This window comes from Botryllus schlosseri, chromosome 2 (genome assembly GCF_051294905.1).
Source record: "Botryllus schlosseri isolate E-star chromosome 2, Bs_hap1, whole genome shotgun sequence".
In the NCBI taxonomy this organism is placed as follows: domain Eukaryota; kingdom Metazoa; phylum Chordata; class Ascidiacea; order Stolidobranchia; family Styelidae; genus Botryllus; species Botryllus schlosseri.
In genome coordinates, this window is record NC_137237.1 from 5249067 (window position 1) to 5259723 (window position 10657).

At 40.6% G+C, this 10657-nt stretch overlaps 1 protein-coding gene across 2 annotated transcripts; it reads right to left on the reverse strand.

The window, feature by feature from the left end:
• Window positions 1-1186: 1186 nt before the first annotated feature.
• Window positions 1187-10605, reverse strand: LOC145433137 (uncharacterized). 2 transcript variants are annotated; one of them, XM_080310083.1, is made up of 18 exons: window positions 10452-10605; window positions 9825-9851; window positions 9672-9707; window positions 8975-8995; window positions 8532-8591; window positions 8227-8259; window positions 8125-8169; window positions 7722-7992; window positions 7581-7661; window positions 7271-7387; window positions 6126-6221; window positions 5976-6062; window positions 5190-5294; window positions 4806-4934; window positions 4389-4505; window positions 4161-4232; window positions 2370-2420; window positions 1187-1466 (listed from the first exon to the last, which is right to left on the reverse strand). In XM_080310083.1, exons 1-18 carry the CDS (start codon window positions 10503-10505, stop codon window positions 1327-1329), a joined length of 1542 nt encoding a protein of 513 aa, XP_080166209.1. In that variant the 5' UTR covers window positions 10506-10605; the 3' UTR covers window positions 1187-1326. The 2 variants fall into 2 exon arrangements, with proteins under 2 accessions (XP_080166209.1, XP_080166210.1); XM_080310084.1 differs by lacking the exon at window positions 5190-5294.
• Between the last annotated feature and the right edge of the window lie 52 nt (window positions 10606-10657).

A 10657-nucleotide genomic window follows, 5' to 3' on the forward strand; every position in this document is an offset into this window, starting at 1 on the left:
CAGGCATCATTCTCAGTCACAGGTATACGCAAGTAGCGTGGCGGAAACTCTGATTCAAACGAGTAAGAATCTGCGCGACGGTGTAGTATACCACACTTTATACACATTTCCGTCTTTGATGTATAATAGAAGCTGGCTTCTATACAAATGATTCCATCTTTTTAAAAGGCCATAATATACAACCGTATCATTCCTAACTACCGCAGATGGCGTGATGATATCAGGCAGAAATAGGATGTTGAATTGGTAATACAGGAATAACTGATCCCAATATAACATGTTGATTACTTTCAAAATTTGACAAACGTACATTATTCTTCGATTGCAATTGGTTCAAAGGCCGCACATATCGTTTTAGGAAAACGTGACATGATTTAGCATTGTTTGGTGCAACTAAGCGCAAGACACTGTAGCATCAAGCAAGATGACATCATGAATTCTGTCATTCGACTTTACGGGACCACGTTGAGGACATCGTCAGTATTTACGAGAGGAATGACTTCATATGCGTAGGTAGGCGATATATAGGGATGCGAAAGTATTTTTTTCCGAAATTGTGTCAAATCTGCATAACATGAAACCGACAATATAATCGAAATTTACGATTAACATCCATATATTCGCCCCTGATTGCTGCGACAGCGCTTTAACTAGGCTTACCATATTTTGGAAATCTAAAAAGAGGACACTTTTTCAGAAATTTGAGACTTAAAAAACCGGACAAGAATTCTCAAAAACCGGTGAATTTTTCCCACTTTGTGATCGGTTGACAAACAAGAAAAGGTCATCTTTCCGCCCAGAGCTAAAATAACCGTTTTTCACTCCGAAATGCCCGCCGGAGCGTCAGTTCTGTGTTAATTTTACGGCATATCACTCACAATTTGCTCTAAATTCACATAAAAGAGGACAAAATCTCAAAAAAGAGGACAAAAGGGCGTCCTCCGTGGACACTTTCAAAAAAGTCAAAAAAGAGGACAAATCCTCTTAAAAGAGGACGTATGTTAAGCCTAGCTTTAACAGAGTGGGCCCATATCGCCAATGAGTGAGGTCATGACGTTAATTTCTATCTCAGCTATAGAGTCTCGTAATATATATTGCTGCGATGGTGACATCATAAATTCTCAAACCAAACTTCTGGCAGGAAGGTACTCTGACTACGCCTGAGCGCATATATACTATGACAATATGCAAGTATATATTGGTATATTTGTGAATATCGAAAAACAGATCATAGTGTCGTTCGCTCAAGGTAGGTTACGTTGATACAGTTTCATGGCGTCCTACGTGAAGTATATTCAGCAAACATAGATCTTCGATTGTCAACATTTAACGCCCAGGGGCATCACTGGCCATTCTAATCATCTGTGGAGCGGCTCCCGAATTCATGCGAATCATCGATGGCGCCATGTTCGAACTTGCTTGATAAGATGGGGCCGCATTACCGACGTTATATGAAGCGAGTTGCACTGCACGAAAAACAACAGTTATGAGCACATCCTTCAGAGAAGGCAGCCCTGCGCCTAGCATAGTGGTCAGGTCACCAATCAGGGGGAATATCAGCTAATAGGGCGGCATTTTAGGATCTGACGTTGGCATTGTGAATCACTTCATTGGGGTAAGGTACAGCTGGACTCACCAAATTTCTCGTGGTCTGTCTGGCAGCACTGTAAACTTTAAACTAGTTCCTTCCCAATGTATTCCTTTATAAAGTATGAAGTATGTTTAAATTCTATTAAAAACTTCCATTAAAAGAAATTCATCAACCCCCCATGTCGAAACCGCCATGTTTTTAAACTAGTTCAGTTGTGCTAGAAATGAAATTCGCGACAGCCTCTAAATCAAAACGGGAAAACTTTATGCCAACGACAGTGCACCAAGTGTTAAATAATGAGACCAAATTCGCCAGCAGTACCGTACCGCAGTGTAAGGCGAAAAAATGTCGAAAAAGTTCTGGCATCTCTCTCCTAGAGCTTTCAAGCCGCGGAGCCCGCCATATCCGTTAGTCAACGGGTGCTTGCCAGGGAAGTATGGCCCTTTTTAGTCATGGTAATTCATACGGAGAATTTCGGCTCACATATGAGCTGACGGGGTTCACGACACGAAAAAGGTTGGGAACCACTGGCCTAGCATGTCATTCTGCACTGCAGTCCCGTTGACGAAAATCAACCACATATGTACAACGTACAATGTACATGTAAATGACACCCCATCACTGGACCCAGCATCTCAAGCTAAATTTTGTTATCGCACTAGCCTGGCCGGGACAATTCGACTTCGCTGGTCTCTGGACTTTTGCCGTATTTGTCAACTCTCATGCCGGCGTTATGAAATGGTAATAACTGTAGTTTTCGACGAGTACGAACACAAACCTGGTTCTGGTTCAATCTTCATAGCCGCGACGATTGGCTGCGACTTCGGCACTGCGTTTACAAAATCGAACCATTAAAGACATAATCATATCAATGGTTTCTATTAGGGTTGCATTTAAAACAAACGACGTTTTAAAACGCTTTGTTTTAAACACATGTTTTAAACAGTATTAAAAAAAAGACCTTTTAAAAAAAAATTGTGTTTTTTTAAGTTGTAAAATTATCCCATAATTGTGTAAATACTTCACAAAAACATGTTGTATGAGCCTATACGGACAATTACTACCCGATGTAGCCGACGTATATCGATATGGGAGGGTTGGAACACATAAAAATAGTCTGTTAAAGAGCAATAGCACATATATTTAGTCAAAAGAGGTATTTTTACCCTATTTTTTCAATTGTCAATGCCAATCCACTGTGACGTCACAATTGAATATTCGTGACGTCATGGCTTTAAAAAAAACATAAAAAAAAAAGGGCCTTGTTTTAACCCTTACGAGGTGGGGCCATATTTCGCAGAATTGACCTTCACTTTTCAAATTCTCACCGTGACCCCACCAGGTCTTGAATCTGGGCCTTTCCAGTTTAAAAGTGTGCGGAGTATAGCCCTCTACCGATTCCACCCTTGATCGACACCCCATGACATGTCTGAGGTTTTTTAATAAGTTTAAATAAACAAGCTTTTCCCCAAAAAAACTCTCTCTCTCTCTCAATTTTCAAGGCTGACCCTCAGGATGGCGTCAGAGAGAGGAATGTGATGCTTCAGTGCGTAGCCACTGTTGCCTGGTTTCAAACAAGCCGTCAACCATGGTTGTAAACCGCGCGGTTCGTCAGATATCGAAAAATGGAAAATACATATAAAATTTACAAATGGGCGTGGTCAGTGAGTGGTCATCAAGGTCAAGTTCATGATCAAGACTCAATCGGCCCCTGCAGTCCGGTTTATGGCATAAAACAACGCGATATGCTTTCTTTTGTCATATCCAACCATTTGCCGGCATAGTAAACCTGTTTATGACTCTGAATTTGCACTTGAACTTGACCTAGATCTTGAAAATCATTGAAGCGTGACCAAAATTTACAAATCCCCCTCAGAAAACTCCAGAAAACGTTTTGATGTTTGAAACGGTGAAAATTTACATAGAAAACCGTACATGTCGACTTCTGATGTTCTGGCAGATTTTCCGACAATATTTCCCACTCGGAAAATATCCGGAAGTTTTAGGTGATAACCGTATTTTATTTTATTTTTTAATTTTTGTTTATTTTTACAAACCAAAATTTTTGAGTAAGGTACTTAATACATCGGAAAAGTCTCAACTTTTCAAAAAATGTAGTACCCGATGTTAAGGGCGTGTCAACATGGAGAAATCGGTGTCGGAGACATGCCATATCAAATATGATACGCCCACCTCGTAAGTGTTAAACATGTTTGTTTTAAATTGATTTTTGTTTTAAATGCAACCATAGTTTCTATACACACTAACGCCATAATACTTCAAATATGATTTTCCAATACAAGGAACTAGTTTTAATATCGAAGCAGCAAGTGGCCGAACTGGACCAAACGCAGCATATTTAGCTGTATAATGTATATTCGGACGAAAGGCGCGATGTGGTGTAGGCCTATAATTACAAGGACGTATAACGACTGTACTGTATACTGTACAAGTACACATGGGCTGCTAAGCCATACTAGTTCACGTATGCAAATATCGAGTGTAATCATTTGAATACGAAATTGTTCACTTCACATTTTACAATAGACGAAACGATTGTGTTACATACCCTCCTTCTGGAATGCTGTAAGCGGTCGGGCTGTCGTTGATGTCATAACGAGCGTCTGGGGGTGAGCGAAAGCTGCAATAGTGCAATAGGATGGTAAGGATGGTAAATCACAATACGTAAACGAATACTTCAAGTAGAGGTACTAAATGTGACATTACTGTTGGCCAACTATAAAGATTCTACCGCACACTAAAATTTTATGCAAAGCCTATTCCTATTCGCAAATACCTGATGTCATATAAGTAATCGGATGAGGTTGCGGATGCGGGAAAGATGGCAGTAGGCCTACCGGACGATGAGGAATCGGAACAACATGTGAGGATGTCTGGTGAAATTTCGACGGTGCTGTAATAGGACAATTTCATGCATAATGAATGCATAAACAATAAACATGCTATTTCGCCTCCCCATTTTACACAAATTCCCAATATATCTATATCTTATAGTAGGCTTTCCTGCCTTTGCAACTATAGACATAATTGTTGATACCGGTTAATGAAACTGGCCGAATCATGCGCGTTTCGGTATCACAATTCACATTCATCTGTCTCTATACATAGATACACGTTATTTCATAAATTAAATACTGCATGGTCGTTTATGGCTATGTGCTAAACCTAACAGAGGTTTCGTAATCGCAAATACCTGGCTGCACACTAATCATCGGGTGAAGATGCGCAAATGGGTCTGATATCGCTACCGGACTCTCAGGAATTGGCGCGACTTGTGAAGGTGTCTTGTCGGATTTCGTCAGAGCGCCGATCATCTCAGACACTGCAACAAAATGATTATACAGGCACAAGTAATAAGAATGTTATTTTATTTTGACGAAAATTTCCAATTTGTGCCCAGTTGACCCGCAGCTCACTTTCCCGTATTCAGGGAGACATGCAGAAATTCGCATCGCCAGATGAACTTGGTTAATCAGATAGATTTGAATAATGTGTGATTATCATAAATAATGTTCAGCTGTAGCCTACTACCATTTTCATCCGCTCAAGAAAAATAGTGTAAGATTAAATAACTGACCATTAACATCTTCGTCGCCGAGCTCAATGTTAGTCAGTCGACAGTCCGCTTTCAATTCAGCAATCTTGGAGCTCAGCGGATCCATGCACAGGGGTAGATCTCTCACTGGTCAGAAAATAGAAATTTAAAAGAACATGTTTATTGTGAGGTTTCGGTCTGTAGTAAGCCGATATAGACCAGTGCAATCGACTATTATTATCTGTCCGCTATAAGACGCTACTGCCTACATTTCAGTTCAATATCAACATCAGTTAATCTACTCCCTAGCCAGGGGAGATAGTGTAGATGGCCCGGGTTCAATTCCACGTTGGAGGTTATTATGGGCTCCTCACGCGTCGCTGTTCTTACGGCAACCAAAAAGCCCGGAAAAAGACCCGATGGAAAAGCGCACTCACAAAGGATGGAAAGAGCAAGATAGAACCGCGGAAAGGAGACTAACTTCGAAAGAGGAACTGTGACATCGGGCACTAGGCCGAGGTGGATGCCAGATACCGTGACTGGTCGTTCGGCATCATCCTATCTGTTCATTACACCGCATTGTGTCTTATCGCATTGTACATTGTCTGACGGTCATTGATTATAGAATAACTCGAACACGCACAATTACGTTCAATATTGCACGGAATCGTGGCAGACATGTGAATTCGCGATCGTCTAAGGACGTATTGCCATAGCCAAACGCTTAAAATATGACTACTTCTTGGGACATTGAATAGGCGGTGAAGGGTGCAGTCAAACATCCCACGCAGCAATCATGCACTGAAGATGAAAGCAACCTGCACCCACATTTTTTTATCTTCTTTCCCAGCTTTTTCCATCCCGTAAGTTTGCTTGAAGCGCTCTTCCTGTTTGACAAGTCTTTTATTGCATGCTCTAAAACGTAAATTGAGATTGCATGAAGCTGCATAACTAAGGGAACTTCGCAACATCACAAACCGGTCAGCACTTTGTCAGCCGCGGAGCCCGCTAGCAGACCGACGAATATTTTTTCAACAACGTCGTCACCAACTTTCGAGAAACCGTCCTTGGCATCTGAACGAAAACATGATGCGCCAACAATTTAAGCATATCTTATACAGGACAACGATTATCTTCATGTAACTGGGAGGCTCAAGCTTAACATGAGCTTTTTGTCGATGGCTCCCGTCAAGTAACTTTCACACGGACTACGAATCGCAATAGTATTATGTATATCGAGTTAACGAAAATATGTAGAGAAAATATCAAGCGTCTCGCTAGCCTGGCTACTAATAACCCACATTTGTTTCAAACAGCACTCGCCTAACGTAGCCTACGTCCACGTGCGACCAACCAGTTTTCTACAGATGCTATGTACTTGCTATAGTTTATTGAGAATAAAATACACCAGTGCTTCCCGCGAAGAATTTCTAAATGTTTTCTATTCAATTTTCTAAATACCTTATCTTCTCGCGATTAGACGAGCAAATACAGTACACGTTCTCCTCTAAATTAAATTGTTAATGCTCCCATAAGCGCCGCAAGCCACATTCACCCGCTTAAATTCGTGGGCCTGATTTTCGTGACGGTCATTTCGATTGGAGCGCGACATTGAAAAATGAAAAGTGTGTTATTGTGTATTCCTGAGAATTGAAATTCATTTCTTCTTATTAGGCGTTGTGAGCGTTGATCGGGATAAGCAGCAACCCAGACCGATATTATTGCTGCGACGAGCAGACAGTTGCCGTGACGCAAGCTACTCTGAAGCTGAACCCCTTTGTGTTCGACGTAGAAGACGAATTTGTGATTGGATTTGCGCTTTCTCGTTTGTAATCACTAACACGACATGTATTCCTGTCTTCTTGAAACACTCGTATTCCCGAATTGTGGCAAAATGTCGTTTGTCGGCGTTTTCGCTACTCACATGACGCATTGTGCGTTGAATTATGTTGTCTTAAATTTGGTCATATCTGATTGTGGGTCGCAAAATTATTCTTGGTTAAAGGTAGGTTGCGAACTGAAAAAGGTTTGAGAGCACTATGCTCTACATACACCACATGCAAAATCCGGCAGCTAGCAGTCAATTAATCGTGTCCACTGTCCACTATCTCATCATTACATACATTTTGCAATTCCAGCTGTTGGATCTGCATCGCGGGCAATCAACCAGCACTTAGTGGCCGCTTCTTTGTTCTTTTTATTATCAGTGGTACCGTCAATTGACACAGGAAAGTTAGAATCTGTTGTAAAAGAATGTAACTATTACTTGACCAATGACTTATCAGCATCGTCACTGAAATAACAAACTAATCATATATCTTCTACGGAAATAAAATGCATTGTCTGACAATAGCAATTATAGCAGGTAATTGTTTAGGGAAGGGAAGGTAGCAAACCTACGGCTATGGTCCATATGCCTAATCTATACCATACCTTTCAATGCTTCACGATATCTTTGTGGAACAAGACGGATAAACAAGTCCGAATAGGCACTTCCAGACGCTCCCTTGTATTCTGATTTTGAAAGCGAATCGAAATCAATTATACATCAGTGGAATGCTATCCAAATCTCACTTTTATTAGGGTCGGTTGACTTCTGTCCATTCCAGGAATACGTTCGCATGTAAACGATCGTAGTATTGAAGAATTGCTGTAAATTCTCATCCCGAAAGCCAGGTAGTCCGGCGTGGTCGTACGCTTTCAAGTTCCCGCCGCACATGTGAAATACCTGGCCCAATTTATTTCGTTCGTCGGTGCAGTGTTTAGTCAGGAGACATTTTCCGCTTGTGCACAAATAGGACGATCTGAAGTCGCATGCGTCCGTCAAGACTCTGTTTCGAATCCGCTAAATGTGGAAAATGCAATGTTGAATAGAAAGAGACGTATTTTCCTATGAGTGAACATTACTAGCCTATAGGTAAATTAGTTCAATTAGATACGTCCAAACACGATTACAGCATTTACAAAGTTTACGAACCTCGGTCTCTGATTGGCTATATAAGGAACGTTCTTCCATGGCCGCCTGTGATGACAATACGTCTTAAATGCGACGGGCACGTTACTGAAGAAATGAATTTACCTTGATCTTTGACTCTGAAAACGCGTCATTGACCTGGAAATCAAAATGAATTCAGGTCATGAGGGCTATTCTCTGAAATATTGAATTGTGATGAGATTCCACGATTCGAATCGACAATTATTTCAGTTCAAACATATTCCAAAGTAGCAAATCTCCACGATATGAATTTGCATCAGCATCAGTGTACGGCTGCAGGCTATCCTCACATAATGCAAAAGCTACCATGAAGTTATAAGATGACACTTGTCATCAAAATAGTAATTCCTCGTGATGAATTACCTAAATATAGTCATACGGCTACTTACGGTAAATTTCGCTGTTTTGGACGAAAGAAGCTCCAATGCCAACATTCCTGGTGATGATATCTAAGGTATTCAATACAACATTGAGTAGCCTATATTGTCAATTAACGAAAAATTGCGAATTTTCTCAGTCTGCTAATTGACAAGTTATGGATTGTAATCAGAATTCTGCTGTCACTAAAGGTATGTAATATAGATTGATAGAATCAACGACCAAACGGCTACAATAGAGTGTATAGGCCTTAATAGTCTTTGTGTCATGCCATGTTTGTTATTTGCATAGCATAAAGCTCAAAAGATGTATATGGGTTATATTTTAATATGTAAATATGTCTAAGCAATGTCTAATGTCACCAACAAAAAAAGCTACCGCCACCAACCGCGCACTGCTCACAATATAATATGGATTGATTTATCGCCGTACTACTATGTTATGCTGAACTCACGTCGCATCGTTCCTTGGATATCTGAAAATGGAATGTTTAAATGAATTATATTTGCAAAGATTTGGGATATATGCCATATCCCCGTAACAAGGTATATTTGAAAAGACCTATTGATTTTTGAAAGACTATCCATGTAGCATAAACGTCTCTACTAGAATTAATGATAGTATGCGATATATGGAACCCTGACGCACACGCTCAGTCGGTATATCGGTAATTCCCTCTAAGGGTGAAATATATTTAACAATCACGTGACCTGTCTTGAGCATTGTTCCCTCTAATTTTGACGAGACTGCGCACACTCACCAACTCACTGCGAATACCCTTAGACAACAGTGCTTAACGACTGATAAATGGTCATCCCTTCGGATCTTTTGTGCGCCACTTAGAATATCTTTGCACAGAGACCGTGTCAGCACTGCGCATTTGCGCACGCGCGCAGCTTAGAGGGAACATTGTTCATGGATCTATTTCGAAGTACTTAAGGTGTATAATGGAAATTAACTGAGGGGCATGGCATTTTCGCTACTCTGGCGGCATTAGGGGTAATTTTACAATACCCGGCCCTCGGAGTAGCCTACATCATGCTGATAGTAATATATCAGTTATAACGAGATCATATCACTTTGCAGTCTACCGTGTTTCAACTTTTGTTATATTTTGTTGATAGACGCAAATAAGATTAAATACCACTTACCCATTTTTGAACATGAATGTCCACCATGGAGTCTCCCTGTATGAATTGGAATGAAGACTAATATTTAAAAAAATTGTACTTCCCGAAATCGTTAATGTTTTTCATACACATGCATTACCCAACAGTAAGTTATGAATAAAGAGAATGACTCACCCCCGGACTGTTGTAATTACAATCAGCCTGTAAAGCAATGGTAAACGGATAGTCATTGGTTTTACGGGCTAGGCTGTGATGTATTGGTGAAAAAGTGGCGATAAATGCTGCTATCCCAAATGAAATAGGAAATAAACAGATTTTTATCATTTTGATGATGATTTCCAGCAAAACACCTGATGAAGGACGTAAAGAAGGAGCTAAGGAAACGCCTTCAATTGGTCTTTCTACATCCTGATATCGGTTCGTTACATGGTATTGTGTCTGATGTAGGCCTATCACATTGTGCGTCTTGAGCGGAGGAAAATATAAAATTCTATGCGATTAAATCGCACATGAATCGGTTATTTGAGGTGCACGAATGATTTCTGCAGACGAAATCAAAATGTAATCAACTTCTATTACGAATCGTTAGCTGTCGCATAACGATGACTGCACGAAGTCCAACTGCCAATCCAGCCTATCTGAGCTAGCGGTGTCTTACACAAAACTCCGGAATAACAGTTGGCCGTGCTACAATACGGGTGTAAAATGTCCAGAGGTGTCGGAACTCAACAACATAACATCAACGGCAACCTACCGCGAACCATTTCAATATAGCAGTATGTAAAATATTTGGTAACTCACTTGTACTTGGACAAGAAGGGCTACCAAGCTCACGGCAACCAGAGCTGTATCCATAATCTCTGGCTTGGAATACCATGTGTCACTCAACTATTCTGAAAGACAGTTTTGCGACTACCACCCCCGGCAATACGTATATATGCGCAATATCAATATAGAGAATGAACTAGTGGACAGTACCGTCGTTCTTTGTATTTAGGGGCATGATT

Excerpts from the sequence above, each read along its gene's own strand:
- LOC145433137 (XM_080310083.1), bottom strand. The coding sequence starts at position 10,505 with ATGGATACAGCTCTGGTTGCCGTGAGCTTGGTAGCCCTTCTTGTCCAA. Across the intron at positions 8,260-8,531 it reads CCAAAACAGCGAAATTTACC|GTCAATGACGCGTTTTCAGA; the intron begins GTAAGTAGCCGT and ends TTTGATTTCCAG. Across the intron at positions 1,467-2,369 it reads GAAGATTGAACCAGAACCAG|TGCAACTCGCTTCATATAAC; the intron begins GTTTGTGTTCGT and ends TTTTTCGTGCAG.